The sequence below is a fragment of the Falco cherrug genome, chromosome 1, assembly GCF_023634085.1.
Source record: "Falco cherrug isolate bFalChe1 chromosome 1, bFalChe1.pri, whole genome shotgun sequence".
Classification (NCBI taxonomy): Eukaryota; Metazoa; Chordata; class Aves; order Falconiformes; family Falconidae; genus Falco; species Falco cherrug.
Window position 1 is genome coordinate 127663472 of NC_073697.1, and position 21240 is coordinate 127684711.

At 44.2% G+C, this 21240-nt stretch overlaps 1 protein-coding gene across 4 annotated transcripts in view; it reads right to left on the reverse strand.

Moving 5' to 3' along the window:
• DUS1L (dihydrouridine synthase 1 like) overlaps nucleotides 1-19876 on the reverse strand; it is a 28939-nt gene extending 9063 nt beyond the window's left edge. The window contains exons 1-14 of one of the 4 annotated variants that reach the window (XR_008730031.1): nucleotides 19376-19876; nucleotides 16970-17078; nucleotides 16407-16457; nucleotides 14560-14672; nucleotides 13716-13798; nucleotides 13440-13543; nucleotides 12314-12458; nucleotides 11589-11685; nucleotides 11139-11227; nucleotides 10229-10395; nucleotides 9610-9647; nucleotides 6832-6907; nucleotides 6553-6662; nucleotides 4565-4688 (exon numbers count right to left, since the gene is read on the reverse strand). Coding sequence is in view for 1 of the 4 variants with exons in the window: in XM_055697733.1 (XP_055553708.1) it covers nucleotides 6350-6501; nucleotides 6832-6907; nucleotides 9610-9647; nucleotides 10229-10395; nucleotides 11139-11227; nucleotides 11589-11685; nucleotides 12314-12458; nucleotides 13440-13543; nucleotides 13716-13798; nucleotides 14560-14672; nucleotides 16407-16457; nucleotides 16970-17078; nucleotides 19376-19612 (1461 nt within the window). In the remaining 3 variants the exon portion in view is untranslated. Of the gene's footprint in view, nucleotides 1-4564; nucleotides 4689-6129; nucleotides 6502-6552; nucleotides 6663-6831; nucleotides 6908-9609; nucleotides 9648-10228; nucleotides 10396-11138; nucleotides 11228-11588; nucleotides 11686-12313; nucleotides 12459-13439; nucleotides 13544-13715; nucleotides 13799-14559; nucleotides 14673-16406; nucleotides 16458-16969; nucleotides 17079-19375 lie in introns of those variants that run through there. The other 3 variants (XR_008730030.1, XR_008730032.1, XM_055697733.1) reach the window with 3 other exon arrangements.
• Nucleotides 19877-21240: the final 1364 nt, after the last annotated feature.

Sequence of the window (21240 nt, forward strand, 5' to 3'; positions counted from 1 at the left end):
CAGTGGATGAAGTTGTGTGTTGGTATGTCTAGGATATGTTCAGAGGAACTTAAGTGGATTTCTTTAACTTATGCTGCACCATTTTGTTGACAAGGAAGGAGATGGTGGTGGTAGGCCCTAACTGATGGTGTCGTCATGCAGTGGAAATCATACACCTGACCTGGCTAGGGATAAAGGAAAAACAGTTGGAAAGAACCTGGTTCTTTTGGTGAAGGCAGTTTTAACTAGCACAACTAGCTTTAGCGGTAATGTAAAAACTGCCACTGTGAGATTTGTGTTGGAGTAGTTGGGGACAATTGGTGAATATTTGGCCAAAACTTGGCCAACATAGTGGTCTGTATTGCTAAGATTTGTAGAGGGAGGCCTATAAGAAGGGGAGATCACATTGTGGCTTGGATTGTCACTGGGTGCAGCAGCATCTATGGGCTACTGTCATCTGAGAGACTTCAGTGGATGAGGGAGAAAGTAATAGAATTCTGTCTTTGCCCTGTGCCATGCATGTACGATCTGTGTGTTGGTATCTGGGACTCTGCCATGATGGTCTCAGCGTTACTTCCTAACTTAGTTGAAATCTTCAGCATTGTTCCATCCTCTGGACAACTCCCAAATCTGCCGCTGAATAATGTATTATTTCTGATATGTGCGATGTAATATAAACTCTTAGAAAAACAAATGAGGAAATGTTAATGGCAACGATGCTTCTGACAAAGACTCATTATGCATAGACTGGTCAAGCATTTTTAAATTATTTTTTTTAAGAGTAAAGTCTCAGCCAACTTAATTTGGCTATTCAAGGTTCTTATGCAATCTCCTTCATTACTTTTTCTGTGAAGCAGATGACAATTGGGGAGCAGTGTGCTCCACAGGGCAGTGCTCTTAGTATTTTCTGTGCTACCCCCTTGTGAGAGCTGAGACTAATACAAGTCAGCATTTCATTTTTTTCAATAGTCCATCAGCTGAATTTGCAGTAGGGTGAAAAATACCAAATTGGTATGGAACTGACTTCAGCTTATCTCTGATGCTGTCAGGGTGTAAGGGATGAATTACTCTGTGCTTTGCAAATGAGCTTTGTACTTCAACTGATAGTAATTTGGCTTCTCTGTTCTATGGATCTGAATTCCGTTCAACATTTCATAGGTTCTGATAGAAAAACCTAGCTTAAGATTACCTTATAGGATAACTTGATCAGGCTAAATTAACTAGATAGGGAACAGAAACTGGCTAATAGGTTATGTCAACCTCTAAGAAATATATGAGATTCAGTAGTTAGAAGTTTGGTACAAAGTCATAATGCAAGTTAAGACAATTTCTTGATGACAGAGAAAGAATTCAAGCTTAGCCTTCAGCAGACTTACTAAAAGCTACAGACTGAAGGGTAGCTGCATTAGCAAGAGATGGTCTCATTCAAACAAGAATTCAAATGGCAAGATCTGAAAATCTGTCTTACGTGGTAGATCAGGCTAGGTAATCTTCTTGTCCTTGATCCCATAGATACAGCTGTTTCAGTCCTTTAATACTTGCGCAGCTATAGCTTTGATGATTATACTCCATGTGCCTGTAGTTTAACTGTGAAGTCTATGTGTACATAAAGTTTGTACCCTGTAAATATGTGCTGAGATCCAGGGTTTTCAATCTTTGTTTGGATGTACTTTTTGGTTTTTTTTAAAAAAAAAAATTCTCTGCTATCTCATCTTATAAGCTCTTTGCCAAATAAAGGCCATTGGTTTTCTTTTTGTTAGGTGAACTACTACTAATTCTTCTTGTGTGCCTCTGAAAATGGATTTAGATACAAGAATCTAACCTCCCTCAAACCTCGAGACTGAGGATCATTTTCACCATCATTCTATGTGCAGAGCACTGCCTTTCCTCCCGCTACTCCCATTACAATTAAATAATGTATATCTTCTTGAGGGCCTGTGAAACAAACAAAATAGGACATTACATTGCTGAATTGGCAGGCTACAATTTTTTTTATTAGAGATAAACAGGATAATTAGTATATTGCCTAGCCTGAAAGTAATCCCTAGGTAGTGTAGGTGCAGGTGTGCCCAGCATGAATGGCAAATGGCTTGGCTTTGCTCATGTTGCAATAGTGCCTCCTCATTCACAAGCACTGTTTATTAAGAAACTGATATAGTGGTCATCTTTACCAAGGTTATAATATTCTAGAATGTCTGTTGAAAGTTCAGGTTGAAACTTTTTTTTCCATTAGCATGGTGACTTGTAGCTAGATGCATAAAGGGAGTTTTGTGTTGCAGTGCCTGACTGAACAGTATTCCAGTCCTGCATTAGGAGCGCTGCAGTCTTCTGCCACGTCATGGGACAGAAGCTAACAAGACAAGCATGTATCTATCTGCATTGCCTATTAATCAGTGCCTTGGGAGAGGGGGTGGGGACGAATATGCTTTAAACACTGATTCTGTATAGAAATGTGTCCAATCAGCATTCCCAAATATAAGGCCATTCCTGAACTTAGGAGCCTAAAGCCAGCCTGATTCTTTCTTCACAGTGGTAAGTGATTCTGTACTCGAGAGATGTGTTCTAAAATCCCACTGTGTGGTCAAGAACATAACCCAAATCTCTCACACAGCACCAGTCCACTACTGCGTTCTAACAGTGGATGTTTCTCATGCAGATGCCTTTTCTGACTTTGTAAATTTTCTCTGGCGCAGTGAGCAGGAGAATGGCTGAGCTTTCTGATGTTTCTGGGAAACTGTAAACGGGAATGGGTCAGGTAAGCAGTCTGAAATTCCATGGTAATGAACATCTAGCTTTTCATTAGAGGAGCAGCTTTTCAAACAGACCAGGGAACTCTGAATTATTTGACAGTTTTAAAGTGTATGCCAGTGCAAGGGAAGAAGTGGTCCGTTTCCGCAGGAGGCAGGAGATGTGGTTTCAAGCTTCCATCTTTAAATAAGGCAGAGAAGCATTTGTAAACTTGGTTCTCCCACACTAATCACTGGACTGTTTGGTAAATGCCACACCCTTTTCCTCCCCCTCGGTTTCTGTGCTAGTTCCAATTCACAAGGTGAGCTAGAGTAACACCTACCCAGCTTAGCGTCTAAACTTGATCTGAATACAAGGGTGGTTAGAAATTATGAAAGCTGATGAAAGTCTTGGTTAACAAGCTGATTAAAGTTGGAAGATGCTATTCCGAGAACATCATGGAAAATATTTTGTTAAAGTAGCAAGCAAATGAAATGGGAAGACTCAGTACGAGAGTTTGAACTACTTTTATTGTCATTATCTGTAGAAAGCCATAGCTAGATGTTAGGCAGCATTTGAGTCTGGCCTCCAAATGAGTATGAAGTTCTTGCCTCTTGTGGCCCTTCTAGAGGACTTGGTGTGAATTAATGGGAATGGCGAGATAGAAGCTAGCTACATGTAGACAAATGGCCAAAAATGGACAAATTAAGATGCAGGTGGTCATGTGACAGGGAGGGTGCCTGAAGAAACAGCATGGAAATGGTGAACTCAGAATGGGAGAAAGTGAGCACAAGGGTGATTGATGTAAGGGCAGGCCACAGCCTCTGCTTCACATATGGTGCTCCGCTTAGTGATCTGTTAATCTTGCTCATGGGCTCTCTGTTATTAATGCTTTGAGAACATTTCTCCATGGATTAAGTAAGTCTACAGCTACTAGTAGTTACGGGTGTTTTGTGAGCATACTGTTCCAGTCCATGTATGAGCTTATGACTGTAAACTATAGCATAGTTTGTAATGCAGGTTAGGAAATGATCTTGCCAGGGCTCAAGGGTGCATGTGTACATCTGTATGCATGCACACACACAGACACACACATGGGGATTGGTTATTGAGCCATCAAAACAAACATGTTAAAAGTTGTTTATAAAATAATCAGGGCATGCTGTTATCTCCCGATTCCTTAAAATGCTGTGTTTCTGTCATTAAAAAAAAAAAAAAGTCTTGAGCCCCTCTCTTGATTGGGGGTGGGGCAGGGAAAGGTCTTCCCTATTTTCAGAAATGCATGGTTTCCTGACTGTGGGGGCACTTTTGGGTTATGATTTATTACAGTTCAGTAATCTTTCTTTTCCATGGCAAGAGCCCTTATGCACTGAGAAGACACCTTGCCAGCGCTTTATGCACACCTGCTGTGCTGGGCTTCCTGCTCATTTCCTTTCAGACCCAGCGTAACTTCCAAAAGGGAATATCTGCCATTGGGATTCTAGGAAAATAAATGTCAGCCAGATGAGGCATCAAGGAAAGAATATAAAAGTGTTCTGGCTCCTGTCCTCCCAGTTGTGTTCAAAACAGCTATACCATGTCCAGCATTGATGCCAAATGATCTATTTTTATTTTACATTTGGGCAAGGTACACCAAATCGGCGCCAGTCTGTAGGTGTTGTGTTGCACAGGCTGAATGCAAGAACACATAGCACCAGCTGAAATAGGATAAGCTGTTTTGCTTGTGAAATGAAGCAGCCCTTCGCCCAGCAAACCCTCAAACCATCAGTGGGTCAGAACTATAGACCAGAAAGTGGTAACACGGAGTATCCACTCAGAATACATTACATACTATAAGATGGTCACCTTGCTAGACATGGTGTTGGCATTTTGCTTGCTTTATTTCATTATAAAACTGACAGCTAGACCACAACATAGTTTCTTGTTACTGCCAGTACAGTGCTACAGTAGGCTGTTAGAAAAACGTTGGGCTATGCACCAGCCTGGAATAAATTAAAAAAAAAATAATTAAGACCAGTTATGAATAAAACCTGCCTCCATGGAGGCAAACTTACTGGCTTAAAACAGGCTGGTGTAGTCTAGCAAGCAGACCGCGCTTCTAAGCATGTGCCACATCTTCCTGTGTGAAGCAGTGGTTTGGTGGGCTGGAAGCAGGTCCTTGGGCAGTGGCACAGCTGGGACCCACAGCCCTCAGACCTGGCTCTCAGTAGCAGGCAAGCCGGCTTAGATGGGCTGGAGTGGTTCCTCAGGACCCAGGCACATAACTGCTGTTTCTTCCTTCTCCTACTCATTTCCCCCCACCCCCTGAGCTTCCCCCTGCTGCCTCCATTCCCTTTGGAGGAACAGTAGTTTAAAAGACCTGCTAATTTTAGAGTTAAAGGCTTTGGTCCTACACAGGGCTTGTTCACAACATGCTAGCTTTGCCAGACTAGGCACAGCCAGACTGTTGTACTGGCCCCACAGTGCATCATCACCTTGCTCCCCTCAGCAGGCTCCATGTGACAAGGCAGTGTGAAGAGACCTGCTGCCCTCATGGTGCTAAGGGGCGAGGGCAGGCTGCAGCACAGGTCCTCTGCAGGGAACAGCCGCATGCTCTGCAGCACAGTCACTAAGCATGCAGTGAAGTAAATGCCAGAGGGAGGTAAATTGTCAAAGCAAGCTAAACTTTTATTTGTTCTAGCTTAAGCCTGGGGTGGCTTGGCTTCCATTTCTTCAGTCTATTGAACAGCTGCATACCAGTGCTGATTGATTGATTATTTTTTTTTTCTTTTTTGCTGCTGGCATTCTGTACAGCATACTGCATGCTGGCAAGCTACACTGACTGAGTGCTTAGGAGACACACAAAGCCCACAGGGAAGAGGGTAAAAGCCAGGCAGGGGTCTTGCATGTGTAAACCTGCATGTGGTTTTGACATGGCTCACAGAATATATCAGGTGGGAAGGAGAAAGAATGATGATATAATTAAGTACAAGTCTTTGTCAAGGGAGAGGTTCGTGAACTTGGTTCTAACTTGGCATATAAATTCAGACAACCCTCTATTAAAATAAGAGTTTCCATTTTCCCCCAACCTTTGGCTCATGGAAGACTGTAAAGCTTTGTCATACTGTGTTAAAACAAATAATTGTGTATTAACCATGTGGTTATAGCAAAAGCTTATAGTTTTACATTCACTTTTTCAAAGTGCTGTAGATTGCTTCCTGCGTTGAAAACATGGCCTACTGAAACTCGGAGAAACATGACGTTTTCTATTAGAGAAGTCTTTGACATCCCTATTTTTAGTGTACCAGAAGGCTGTTCTAATACAAGAAATTGTTTCCCCAGTATTAAAAACAGGACATAAAGGGTTAATGAACATACAAGAGGCTGATTGTGATGGCAGCTTCTACAGGTTGCCCCCCACCCAAAAATGCAGCACTGTCAGTCTTGAAAACACAGCATGAGAAATTTAATTGCATCCTTTTTATTTCAAATGCAGGTAATTCCCTGAGTAAGCAGCTTTTTACTTAAATAAAACTTTTCCAGAACTTAAAATAAACCTGTGGAACAAGTTCACACAGCTGATGGTGAGCTGGAGATGGCATGTTCTTTGGCCCAGGGAAGCAGAGGCCTGGCAGGAGCTCTTTAACTATTCACTTCCAAAGCTTCACACTGCACTGTCACCAGCCTCCTTCAGTACAGCAGTGTCCCCCACATCTACATCTCCTCTCCGACTGATCTCTGGGTTTTGAGTTACTCTTTGACTACTCTGCCAGGAAAGGGATTTTTCATATTTGGTCTTAAAAAGTAATCCATGACCTGAAGAAGCAAGGATGGGGGGGGGGGGGGGGAACAAAACAAAACACGAACCTGAAATGAGATGACCGCACTGGTAAACAGAACAGCTTATTCCTTAGTTACAAAGAAGGGGTCCTCATAGGCTGGAAACTATGCATCCCAAGGGTTTGGAAGCAGAAGAACTACCATACATAGAAGGAAAAGCAGATTTTAAAAATGTACTATGAAGTTTGAGATAGCTGTGTAAGTTGAATTTAACACACACTCCCCCCTAAACCAAAGATTAAGGTACTGAATATACATGGGAGATGAGACATTTGCTCAGTGGCTTGTGAGGAGAGCTGCACTCACCTGGACAGTCTGCTGTCTCCTTGAATGCTTGTTTCTTACAGCATCCTCGGCACATGTTAAATACACATTTACTGCCCTGGGTTGAAATTGGGGTGTAAAGAAGCTTGTATTGGTGAAAATTGAATTATTGTTTACTATAATAAGCAACAATACAGCTCTGCACATTCAGACCTACAGAAAAAAAGCCCCATGAACTCGTAGATTAGGCAGTCACACCTTGGTCTAATGAAGATGACAGAGTTGATGGCACATGGCGGGGGGAGCCCCAGCTATCAACTGTACATTGAGAACAAAAACTGCAAACAAGCAAACAAATTCCACATTCCACTTCTGCACATCAGTAATCTGTGGGGCAGCCCAAGTTACACAACACAAGCAGGCAAGTGCCGTAAGTGCTCTGGAACAAGTGTGAGTGTGCTGTAGTTCTCTGCAAAAGCAGTATGTGAAACAGTGCCTGACATGCTTGCGATCATCTGTAACTATGCCTAAAACAAATGTTACCACAGCAATTACTTCCCTACTTGCAGCATAAAATATACCTGAATATATATTAAAATACAATATAAGACCCTTAGTGGACAGCAGCATTTGAGCCTTGGGAGAGCTGACAACTTGGCTATACTGTACTGGGTGTCTGTGGTGCTTTGGCTCACACATGCTTCGCGATCTGGAGAAGCAAGTTTTGTTAGGCGTGTCTCCCTCCAGCCCAATTAAAAAATCCTTCATGTTTAGGGAGTCCTTGGCTGAATTTTTTTTTTTTTTTTGCTTCTTTTTGTTCTCTCCCCATTCTACGACATAGCTTAGCTTGGAAAATAAAAAAAATAAAATATAGGCCCAGGCACAAGATTTCAAGGGCTGCCTGCAACATCACAATGATGCAAGAGCAAAACAAGAGAGAGACTAAGCCCACCTTCAGCCAGCATGGTTGACACACCAAGCTGTGTCACCTGGATTAGGTATGAAACAGGAGGGCTTTGAAAGCCAGCCAGGTGAATGCTCCATTTTCCCAATAATGAACACAGCAAGAAAAATATTTTCTTCTGTAACTGCAGCTCCAAACTGAGCCCCAGCCTATTTCTAAGGTGCTGCAAATGTTACAAAAGAGAGCAACACCACATGCTGTGTCCCTGTCTCCCCACCCCATAGCTGTAATGCTGATCTTTCAGCTACAACACAAAAATTACTCCTTGCATCTTACACGCTGCTTGTATGTCTGTGTGTACAGGTATATATTAGCAGCAATAAACACACTCTGCTCACTGAGCTCAGTAATATCTCCCTGTCAAGGAAACAGTTGTGTTCCCCAATAGAAACCAAAAAAACCCTAATAAAAAAACCCCAATGAACTCTCTTCAAATATCAAATATTTAAAGTTTCATATATAAATTGTCAAATATATATGCTATACACAACCTGGAAAAGAGCTGCCTTGTTTAACATTGCTAATGATGAAAGTTGGTGTTAATCTGCTAGCAGAACTAGAGCTGAGAACGACTAGGTACTCAAGCTTGTTCTGATTCAGGGCAGAGATCCAAACCCAACAAAAAAAGAGAGCTGCAGATTGCTGCTCAATGCTCAGTACAGACTATACTGCGATGCTGTTTAAAGTATTTCTATTAGTACACCAATCACCACGCCAGTTACTCAGATTCTGAATTCTTGCAGAAAACCACCACCCCCACTAACCCCAGTAAAGAGGGATTTTGCTTTTAATTTCACAGTAGAATATACATGTGAAATCACTGGAAGTTTGGAGATTTGTTTCCAAGAGATCTCAGGAAGTTCATCTAGCTTACTCAACTGTCTTGGCAATAAATACCCTCAGCAGCAGTAAGACGGCACATTTTTTTTGGAAAGGCAGGCAAATGATCTCAAAGAACCTCATGTTAGTGATTCTTATGCAGCACCTTCACCTCAAAGATTGGTTACAGTTAATAGTTAAGAGGCTTTTGCCCAAGTATGGCCAACAGGCCCTGCTCAAAACATTTGTCTTTCATATAAGGCCCCTTCAAGTACTGAAAGGCTGCAATACGGTCTCCCCGGAGCCATCGCTTCCCCAGGCTGAACAATGCCAACTCTCTCAGCTTGTCCTCATAGAATAGGGGCTCCAGCCCTCTGATCACTGTTGTGGCTTCCTCTGGACCCACTCCAACAGGTCCGTGTCTTGCCTGTGCTGAAGACTCCAGAGCCAGACACACTGCTCTGACAGGGGGGTCTCACCAGAGCAGAGCAGAGGGGCAGAATTCCCTCCGTTGAACTGCTGGCCACGCTGCTTTCGATGCAGCCCAGGTTGCAGTGGGTTTTCTGGGCTGCGAGCCCTCATTGCCAGCTCATGTCTTGCTTTTCACCCACCAGGACCCCCAAGCCCTTCTCCGCAGGGCTGCTCTCAAGCCCTTTGTACCCCAATCTGTACTGATACTGGGGCTGCCCTGACCCACATGCAGGACCTTGCGCTTGGTTTTGTTGAACCTCATAAGGTTCACAGTGGCCCACTTCTCGAGCTTGTCCAGATCCCTCTGAATGGCTTCCTGTCCCTCAGGCATGTCAACTGCACCACTCAGCTTTGTGTCCTCTGTGAGCTTGCTGAGGGTGCACTTGATCCCGCTAGGTCATTGATGAAGGTAGTAAACCATACTGGTCCCACTACAGACCCAACAGACACCACTCGTCACTGATCTCCATCATTGACTGATCATCTCCATTGAGCCATTGACCACTACATGGTCATTTAATTTCCATTTAATGGAAATACTTTAATGGACACTGGCACTGACTTACCTTAGGGTTCCCACACTGATCACATTTTGCATATTTGGCTGGAAAAGAGAAAGAAACAGAGACCTGATTTCAGCAATGCTATTTTTATGTGGAAAAATAAAAAAAAAACCTCCAAAGCAACAAAAAAACCCCACAAAAACCCAGGCTCAGACAAAGCTTGGGTCTTTTCTAGCCAGAGAGAGACTCTTTTTGAAACAAAAATACAGTACCTCAAAGAACAGTGCAAAGGTAAAGATACTGTGATGTTATGAAGTGCCTCTAAGCTAAATCCAAACAGAAAATTTTAATCCTCAAGCCAAGTGTAAAAGAGGAGGACATCTGCTTGAAATGCTTAGGAAATTTCAATTTCAAATACTAGTGACATCTACAATTTAGTCTGTAAAGCATTTTGATCTTAAAAAGATGCTTATAGTGGATCAGTGACCTACTACTTTGATCCTTTCTTTACTAATTAAGATAATTTGAATCACATTGCCTACTACTGAAATTTCCCAATAATCCCCCCTCTTTTTAAAGAGGTTTCTACAACTACACGAATGAGGAAAACAAATAGTGGCAATTTATGTCAAATGTGGTATCAGCAACTTTCCATGCATTTATGCCAATAAATGTAACTTACGTTTTAAAGATGGATCAAAGCTTTTATTTGGATTTCTTAACTTCTTTTTTTGTTTATTCTTTGACAGAAGCTCAGAATTTCCATCTTCCTCCTCTTCCAGAGCACGTTTCCCTCGCACGCCTTTTTCAGTCCCACTGGCTCCATTCTCCTTACATCTCTCCTTTGGCCTGAAACAATGAATATCATTGTAGGTTGGCTGAAGGGAGGAAGCAGGTGCTCCCTGGCCACTATTCTGGTTTACAGAAATCCAGGTAAACTGTAAACTTTTACATCATGGCTAAATTACAAGGAAGTGTCATTGCCCTTAGAGAAGTGGAACAGAAAAACCTAACATTTTGGTTGACATTGGCTGCTAATAACAGACACGCTGTCAGATATATTGGTTGGAAAGTCAATGAAAGTTGGTCAGTTAAATTAGTTAGGCACCTGTTAACCCATTATTCCCAGGTTTTACTTAAATACCAATCTTGACACCCTCGTTCTCTTCTTCAGCCCAATTTTCACAACAGAAAGGGAATAACCTATCTGAAAAGGCTGTCCATACAACACATGCATCCTTTACAGAATACAATTTATTTCCCATCTTTGCTACCCTGGGCAGTTACCAGCAACATTTGTGCTACATATAACAATAAAGTACTGTCAGGAAGCATATTTCTTGCACATCAGGTTCTCTTTCTGATCTGCAATGGAATTCTTGGGTTTTACTTTCCAGAGAGAGAAAAATCTGAGGAGGATCTAAAGGAGATGAATATAATAAGCAACATCTCCATGACAAAGCAATAACCAGGAAAGAAGTCTTCACTTATTTTCAAATGAATGTAAACTCCTAAACAGGGCTGGATGGCTCTGTACTGATACTATAGGTGGGAAAGGCCCACAGGTATCTGTCCATGTTAAAGTAACTCACCCTGGCCTGATGTATGGCTGACAGATCCAGTGGAAAAAAGGCAACCCTTCTTTTGGCTTTTCTCCTTCCTTCTGATTAGCCATTTCTTCCTGCAGCACAGAGTTACAGTCAGTTTTCTTGGAGTTCTCAGGAAATACTCCAAATAATACCTCAAACTCCAGGACACCACAAACTGGAATTTAAACTAACAGTTACTGACAGTTAACTATAGGCAAAAAACCTCTAAGACAGATGAACTGAAGCAGATTTCTAACTTCTAAATCAGCTTTCTCCCACGTAAAGCCATTCAGGCTTAGGAGGCTGCTACTGTAGTAAACTACCAATACCAAGGTTGGTAAGCCACAAAGTTCCCATGAAGTGATTAATAGACATCAACTGCATGACATACATGGCAAGTTCCCATCAAGCATGGACAGTATTGTTCTGGGAGATTAGAGCCCATCTTGGTACCTGGCATCGCAGTTTCAGCTCCCTGTTGACATCTACAATGCCCTCTAGAGTCTTGACTTTTGCTAATTCTTCACGCAGCTGCTGGTAAACTTGAAGCCTGAGGCAAATCCCAAACATCAAATCAGATTTATTCATTATTGCTAGACTGAGGAGATCAACTAAAAATGTCTTTATAAAAGCTTTTTATAGATGTTTCTTGCTGCACTTGCCTTTGGTAGAAGCTTATCTTCTTTCTTGTAAGTCCACAGAAAAGCACACATACCTGCTCCTCTTTTCCAAAGAAATACCTGGCACACAACCAAGGTACTTTGAGATAAGCTAACACGAATGTACAGCGCATCAGCTGCTCCTCAGTAACTGCCCATGGCCATGCTCTTACTCCACAATAAATGCAAGACAGCTTGCCTCACAATGAACAAGGAGTTCGTTAACTCATGTTTGCCATGAAGTGCATGTGTGCATATGGACAATTACTACATAGTAGCTGACGTGCTGTGAGCTCCCACCCTAGCTTATCCTGTGGTAACTTATTAATTCCCCATGCCCTGTTTCCCAGATAAACAGTGAAGGGTAAAGGCCTCAGCCCGCATTCTCTCCAGCCAGGTCCAGAAAAGAAAACTTGTGGCATACTAATTCTGGCCAAACAAATCCTTGTCCAGAAAAGTCAGACACTTGCTTAGCAGGATGAGCCCTGAAAACATTAAGAGTTCTCTGGAGATACTCACGTGTGATGCCAGAGCTTGAAGAGATGAGCCCTAACATAAGACAATGGACAAGGGTACTTCTGCACTATCTCCAGATACTCCTCAGCCATCTCCCACACCAATGGGTTTCGGCCCTCAAACAAAGCTGGGTTATGAAGATTACCTTCTAGGGAATGAAAAGAAATACTCAAACTTTCATTTCAGGATTGAAACAGAAAACAAAATCTAGGCTCTGGAACTTATCAGCTCTGTTATGATTCTACCAGCCTGACACAGACACATAACCCATGTACTCACAAAGAGGAACACGGGGTCCACTGAACTCTAGCCTGATCTCAGGATACTATATTTCACTATACAATTCTTAATTGAGCCAAACAGCTCATATCTAACTAAAGCACATTTGTCAGAAAGGCATCCAATCTTGACACAAGACAGTAAAAAAATTAATAAATAGATAAATCGCTGCTTTTGTTGCCTAATAGTTAAATACTTGGGCAATGGGTGTCTTACCTTATGTCTGTAATCACAGTTTCTGGTTTAAGTTTACAGACACTGCTTCTCACTATGCTTTTCTCTACTAGCTTCACAAGGCTTTTGTTAACAAGTATTCTCTAAAAATAAGACTCTACAATCCCCTCCCCCCCCCAAAAAAAATGTTTCATTGCTTTAACTGTGCGAGTGATTGGAAGCTTCTTCTGATGTCTATCCTAGCTCTTCCTGTAGGAAGTTATGCCAATTCTTTCTTGTCCCATTCCACATGAACCATGTGCAGGAATACTAATTAGCGGACACACTTACTGCTGCAAGATCTATTCGAAAAACATTCCATTGATTAATAGATGTCATGAAAATATTCCAGGACAACAGGAGTCCCATACGCCTTTGTCAAATAATTAGATTTGAGCTGTCCACTCAATGATACTACAAGTCCAACATAACAATTCTTACAAATCTTAAGTAATGCCTGGTCCTGGTAAGAGATGGCCAGTATATGAGGACAGAGAATGGCTACTCAGCTTTCAATCAAAGCTGTTGTTTCAAGTCAGTCTGACATAAGCTTTTAATAAATGTATATGGGGCTGCTAGGAGAGTAAGAAACTGTTGGTATTTTCATATATTTTAAGTAAAAGTTCATTTTCTTTACCTGCACTCATGACACCGTGCACTCCTGTCTTACGGATACATTCTTCCACATCACTGAGACACTGGATGTTTCCATTTGCAAAGACAGGAATGCTTACAGCTTTTCTATACCAGTGAACAAAACAGATGCATAAAAATGAGAGTTAAGAGTCAACCCAGAAATTCTACTCCTCTCATACAGGTCTGTTTGCTCTTCAATGCCGCTGCACACTCCACTTAAAATCTACCTTCACAGCATGTTAGCAGAAATCCACAAAGATTGGTACTGCTCACTAACCTGACAGCTTGAATGTGCTCCCAAGATGCCACACCAGCAAGTGGTCCTTTCTGTTCTTTAGTACGGCCGTGCACAGTCAACAGCTAGAACAGAAAGTTACATTTACTTTCCATGTGTATGAACCACTGGAACAAATCCACTGACAAAAATTTCCTTTGACCCCATACACTTCATGGATGTCACTGAATTCCCACTGTTATTTCAACAGTGCAGGGACTTTGGTATCACAGGAAGATACCAGCAGCTCACCTACCATGGCATGGTTTTGGGCTTCTTTCAGCTTGCTATTCCACAGCATGACAAGATTGTGTTTTGGGAGAACATACAGATCTCTTATTGCATTGGCTCACATTTGTGACTCACTTTGGAATTTGTGATACATTGATCTGGCTTGGTCCTCAGCAGAAGGCCTGAATACTGTCTGCACTAGCCCTAACTACAGACTGTCTCTTCCAGTTTAGCTGGAGTTAAATCCTAGAAGGCTGCCTATTTCTTCACTAGTGGTGGTCATCTTTGATACTGTTTTTTTCTATAGCCCTGTGGGTTTCACACATTCACACTGCCTCTTGCAGCACTATGTTAGACTGAGATGCTCAACCACAGTGAAGGATGCTGCACCATGCACTGATTACAAGAAAGACTCTGAAATCACGTTATCTTCCATATCATACTATTAAACTGCTGCCTATGATTGCAGATACACACAATCTCTCTGCATCCCTTTTTCTGTGTCTGTAAAACAATGTAGCCTATTCACCTCCACAGTATACCAGGATCTGGTCATCAGATGCTTTACAGAGACATGTGTCCAATGCAACAGTACAGGGAGCAGCTGCCTCCTTACCTGGCAGCCAGCTTTCTCCAGCATCTGTGCATACTTCACTGTCTTGTCAATTTCTGGGAAAACGCGGATTTTGCATGTGATGGGAACAGAGAGCTTCTCGTTAGCCAGTAAAACTGGGAAAGATTGAAAAGACAGGTAAGTGGGCTGCACAATGCTATGAAAAGTGCCTGCTCTCCTCAAGATCTGATACTGGGTTTGGAAAAAGCCTGAAAAGTTAATGCTATGCAGTTCTCACAGCTTAAACAATCAGCAATGTCCTCTGCAATCCTTATTGCATAGGTTAATCAAGTAACAGTAAAAGATGAAACACAAAATCCACATTCTAATAAGGCATAAAATAGTCAGCATTTAATAGCCCTAATATTTGCAGTGCATCAAACCTTCACTTTCAAGGACCAACCCCCCTCAAATCTTAATCATTGAAACAGGTTTACTTTCGACACAGGCTATTGTACTCTCCTACTCTGCCAACAACATTAACACTCACTTGTCCACCTTTCCTACAAAAGATGCTTTGCTTCTTTCCAAATTATCACCCAAATAACCATGACAAGTACAGTCTTGTCATGGCAAGCAGAGGCTTATCAACTGAGGTAGGCTGTGGACCCAGTTAAGTAGTAAATGTAGGTTACAGAGTCAGGGTGAAATCTAGAACATGTTAAACTCCCAGTCTTTACACAGTGCATAGAATTGGAAAACTACTAAAAAGAGAGCTAACAAAGACAGCCAACAGGAAAACACTGAGCAATAGCATGCCTGAAATTCTTTTCTCTTCCAGAGCCTGGATGTATAATGTAGGAAGTTCCTGCTGTCTTCTAATCCAAATCCTAGAAGCAATAATGATAGGTAGCTCCTATCACACTTTCAAAGGAGCAAACAAGGTGTATACAGGTGCAAGCAGAAAACAGTACTCCATCATTTTAAATGAGGCTGGGGGAGAAGGAGGAAGAGGAAGCTTTGCTCTCTTTTTAGACAACAGCCTAGTAAGACAACTCTCTTACTAGACAGCCTGGGTTCTCGCCCAACTAGATGATCTGGGTTCCCTTCTCACCTTGAGGCTGTCCCGATTTGCATCTTTCACTCCTAAGAGCACCCTAACAACCACATTATGTGCTGGGCAGGGAAGCACTGTCTACCTTTCCAGGTTCTCAGCAGTGTCTTTGTGCCAAACATAATTCAAGATTCCCTGGACCACAGGGAACGCAAACAGACTCTCTAACTTCATGGTTCAGACACTTCCTTTGAAGTGGGGTGAATGCACATTCTCAGCTCCACACCACAACCAAGCCCTTGCTTTTTAAATCAGTTCTAAATGTATATCTTAAAAAAAAACACGATACTATTCACAACTGCTACCAATAGTCTGAAAACATCCTACACAAATTTGGAGAAGGGAGGTGTAACTTGCTGTGGTGTGGACAGGAAGAGTATGCTGAGTTGTTCAGAAAAGGGCAACTGTGGCTTCAAGCAGGAACATAACTCCCGGCACCCGAGAACTTCAAAGTGAAGAAGTAAGGCACTGCAAGTTCTAGTGTTTCTAGAGCTGGAGAGCCACTAAACCATCATTAGATTAGGACTTAATTGACCCCCTTTCACCTGCAGTCTGTTGCAGGTACTGCAGCCTTTGAGCAGATCTAGCATGAGTCTGTAGTGGGATACCACCAAGTATCTTGAGGGTGCCACTGGAATACAGTAAGAAAAAAAACCAACCCAAACACAACCCTCCTCAAAGAAACATGCTGCACCTCCTTTCCCCCAAAATCCCTAAACCTCCTCTCAACGATGAGTTCATCCCATTCCCTCTCAAAGTGAAACCTCTCTGAAGTGAGGCCTTTCTAAAGACTTACTCATTCTCTGAAGAAGATCCCACTCCTCTTGCAGAAATGCTCCATAGTGACCTATAATAAAAAAGCATACAACAGACTTGTACAGAAGATTCTGAATTATACAGCTTTCATAAACGTTCACATACAAAGATCCAGACAGTCATGCCTCACTGACAGAAACAGAGTTGCTCTGTCCTGCCCAAACTGGGAGAGTTGGATCATTCTGTTGCCCATGCCACCCCAGATTTACAGGATAAACAATGAATCCCCACACCCTACTTTCACTGCTACTCCCAAAGGCTGGTACATTGCCACTGACAGCTAAAAATACTTCTTCTGAAGGACATTCTAGACACAAGAACTGCCACTCAAGAGAATTTGGAATTAGTTATTAGTGTATCTAATTTTTGCTTTAGGTACTACAAAGCATTACTTGTTCGCGTAACTAAGTCTGACTTCACCAGCACTGCAGCCCCCGCTCCCCCCTCCAAGGCTTAATTTGGTCCTCCTGATGTTTTACTGTCAGCATTCACACTTGAAACATGCTATTTCTCTGTTTAGTCAGGGTTCCTATTTGCACGCACCTCTCTTTGCAATCATTTGGGGGCAACCCAAATTTAGGTCTATGGCATCACAATAATCCTGAGCCAACAGTGCTGCTTGGACAAACACTTCAGGGTCATTGGCACAGAACTGAGAAAGACAAAGAAAAGTGGAATAATCAGGCAGTGTTTTCCTTCAAGTACTGACAACACATTATGACATCGTTATGACACAACTGCTTGCTACAGAAAACAGGCATAATATGCACCATTAATAAGAGCAAACATCATTTCTCAAAAAACCCCCAAAACCAACAAGCAAAAGCTAAACAAAAAAAAAAGCTAAACAACACCAGCTAAAGATCCCCAGCCTTCAAATAATAAAATGAGAAAGATGAGCATTCAAGAGGCAAAGAAATATTTGTATTTTACATGTAGTACCCAAGAATAAGAGGGAACAACTCTTAGAATCCCCTGTAGAACAAACAGCTGTAGCTTTTTAATACACAAAGGCGGTGCAGAAGAATTACCTGTGCTGTCTCTGGGTCCTCAGACAATTTAAACTTTGTATATACCAGTAAGAACCACTGCCTCCAAAATGGATTCACATTAGTGGAGTGTGAAATAGACACATTGGGCTGTTAGTCAAACACTCAGTCTTAAATATAATTAATATTATATTTAAAGGCCAGTGCAAAAATCAATTTATTAAGAAGAATTAGGTTAATATGATACTGCTTTGTTGAAGAGGACAGAGTCAGTCTATTCTTCTCATTTATGTTTTTGAACAGATTTTCTAAAATTCATATTAACAAAACCAACTCCCTCACATTTTTTAAATAATACGGACTTAAACATGCGAGCAGGTGGTGTTACTTAAACCCTAGAGCACCACATTCATAATGGCTGACACCAACTAAATCCAGAAAAAGGCATCTGCTTTCTCTGAGATGACTGAAACAATAGTGAGCCTCCAACCAAGCCCCATCAGTGAGGATTTTTACATAGTAAACAAAGCCCTTGGAGCAGGCTGGACTCAGATTCTATTTCCAAGAGTCTGTGACCAAACCCCAAGCCTACCCAGAAACACTGCAGAACTCAGTAATGACTGCAGTACTGGGTCAATCCAAAGATTAATCTAGTTAGTTCTGTGCTAGTAGCCAGCAGGATGAAGGGTAACACAGCAAGCTCACAGAAACTCAGGCTCTTCAGGCAGGCTCACCCAGAACACACAGCTTACTGAAGATCTGTGTTCAAAAGACTCAATAGCTTTCTAAGACTATTTAAATTTCTGCTACCTCTATTTTTCTGTGCAAAAGAAACTACCTCCCACGGAAAAAGGAGAACACACAAAGCTGTACCGAGACAGACTATGTCTTACTGAGACAGTCTATGTCATCCTCCTCTAACAACAGTCAACATCAGATATCTAGGGCACAGCAGAAGCTGCAAAGCATCTTCAAGGCCTCTGAAAGCAGAAGTGGCGTTTCCTGCACCTAATGACCCTCACTAGAGTTCTTCTCCATTTGCTTTCTAACTCTTGTAATCTTTCAGTATCCAGTACATCCCACAGTAATGAATTCTGCAGTTTATAACTATCACTGCACTTAACACTCGTATCCCATTTGTCATCTTCAAGCCAATCGTATTCACAGACTTCTCTCATCTCTCCCCTCTGCCAGGGGAGACCATCTCTTTGAGGGTAGAGTCCTCATCCATTTCACTGCTCCACATGTGGAAACCACACCATTCCTCTGCTTGTGCCAACTGCCTTTCCCTGCATTATTCTCCAGCCCCACAGGCTCCTCTCCCTCTTTGGGACGAGTGGAGGGAAGTACCTGAACCTCACACTGTACTCAAGAAGCAGAAGCAACGCAAGTTTTAAAAGTGTGTCTTAACTTCCTTTTTCTATAGCTAAGTACTGAGCCCATGGTTCTAGAAAACTACTCAGCTGCAGTGCTCCCAGAGTAGTATCAGACCTGGAAGAATCCCTGACTCTAGAAGAGCAGCTGCCATCTATCTCAAAAGATGGGACTCAAAAAAAAGTGGACTGACACTCTGTGAGAAGTCCAGTGCCCCAGGCCCCTGCGGTTAAGACACCAAATTCTCTTTGCCAGACAAGGGATAGACAGAAAAACACACTTATCCTCATGAGCCAAGCACTGCTAGCAGTACCTGGGTGCAAAAAATGAGATTTCTGCCATTGCGTATAACCACTTTAAAGTCTAGGTGAGGTCGACCAGCTTGAACTCATTTGGAAACCTCACCTGGCGCAGGTGGAAACGCTCGGGTTTGCTCACCGGGACGGGGCGGCGGCGGGCACGGCTGGCACTGCCGTCGGGCCTCTGCAGCGCCACCCGGTAGCGGGGAGCTCCCCCCGGCCGCCGCTGCCCCGCCGGGGCTGACCGGGCCGGGCCGGGGCCGCTCCCCGGGGGTCCCAGCGCTCACCTGCACGATGAGCGGCCGGTCCTCGGGACAGGCCTCGCCGTAGAGGTTCTCGCGGCGGTAGTTGGCGTCCCTGAGGAAGACCTGGGCGTGCAGCATCGGCGTGTAGCAGAGCTGGGCACCGTGCCGGCGGCTCAGCAGCCTCCAGGCCAGCTCGCTCTGGTCCACCATGGGCGCCACCACGTAGTGGGCGCTCCGCAGTGTCTCCCTCCAGAAGGCCTCCCCGCGCAGCTTCGGCATCGCCCGCCCGCGCAGCGCCGCGGCATCCGACGCCCCGCGCCGCCGTCCCGGGGCTGCCAGCCGCCGCCTGAGGCCCGGAGGCGGGCGCGATGGCCAGGCCCTGGCGGGGCACCGAGCGGCCGGACGGTGCCACCGCCATCCCGCTCCGGCCGGCCCGGCGGTGCAGCTGCGCACCGTCCCCCCCGGAAACCGCGGCGCGGCCGGCGGCGGCCGCGGGCGGGAGTGGCCGGGCAGCGGCGGGTCTGGCGTGCGGACGGGGAGGCCGCGCTCCCCCGCTTCCCCGCCGCGGCGGCGGCCTCGGACTGGGACGTTACAGGCTCCTTCCGCGGCGCCTGCGGGTGCCCGGACCCCCATCCCCCGCACCGGTCCCGGTTCAAGGCCCTGCAGACCCGCGCCGCGCCGATGCGACGGACACGGCGCGGTGCGTGGGCCGCCCCACGGGCCTCAGCCGGCAGAGGAGGCCCCAGCCGGGGCGTGCGGCCTATGCAGCATCGGCCAAACCGGCCCCGAGCTCCCCCGGCCCCGGGAGGGCTCCGGGTCGCCCACACCATCCCCTGGCCGGTGAGTGGCCCGGGAGCCAGGACCGAGGGGACTGCCGGTACAACGCAAGGCAGAGGGGTGGGAAGGGGCCGTGCTGTTCCATAAAGGCCCTGGTCGCCGCCGGGCCGCGCTCGGGGCGGGGTCCTCTGCATCGGCCGCTGCCGCTCAGGACGGCAAAAATCCTCTGTCTCGGCTGTGGTCAGAGCATCGACGTGACTTTAGTCATAAGGGGCTTAGGCTTTTTTTTTTCAAAATGGAAAAACTTACTATGCACAAGCAGCAGGCAGGGTTGCATGTACAGTCCAGCCATTCAGCACACCTGTGCGAGCCTGGCCCCTAGCAGCAGTCACAGCTCCAGCTCACTGTAAAAGCTGGCGTTTCCCCGCCCCAGCAATCTAGCTCCCATGGCTGTGATGACCCCTGTTGCAAGAAAGAGTACCAAGTTTCAAGCTCTTCTGATTCTCTTCAATATCCCATGCCCTCCCAGAGGACTAAACCACCAGCTGGGCCATTTGAAACAAGCAGCCTCCCCAGCCCACCGCCAACACTCCCCTTTCCAATTACACCACTGCTCCAGACTGAGTTTCTTCCGTCTTTTGACCTTGATTTGCTAGCAAGGTGTCTGATCTTAACTTATGGTAACTTAACTAATTACAAGAGAAACAAACACCTGCTTCATTTATTGCTATTCTACCTTAAATCTTTTGGGTTTTACGTGACCTCTGTCTCAGCACCAGAAAGCTTCTCTATTTCTGCTGTCTGGTAGTGCTGTTTAAAAGTCACCCATTCTGTTAAACTGTGATCCTTCTTCTATTTTTTTAGCTCTTGACATATTTCTTTCCCCTCAGGAAGGTAGTAGAATAAAGAAAATAATAGCTGTAATGCTGATGACCGTGTGCTATGTGCCTTATGACCTTACTCTTCCTATTAAGGCTGTATTGCAGATGTAAGATGTACTGCACACCATTTCAGAACAGCAATGTGAGTTTGTGACCCTGAATAAGTTTATAGGGCCAACAGGGGAGTGTGTTTTTCAGTTTCAGGATTAAGAGCAGCATGGTGCAGATAAGCTGTTAAGGAGCTAGCTG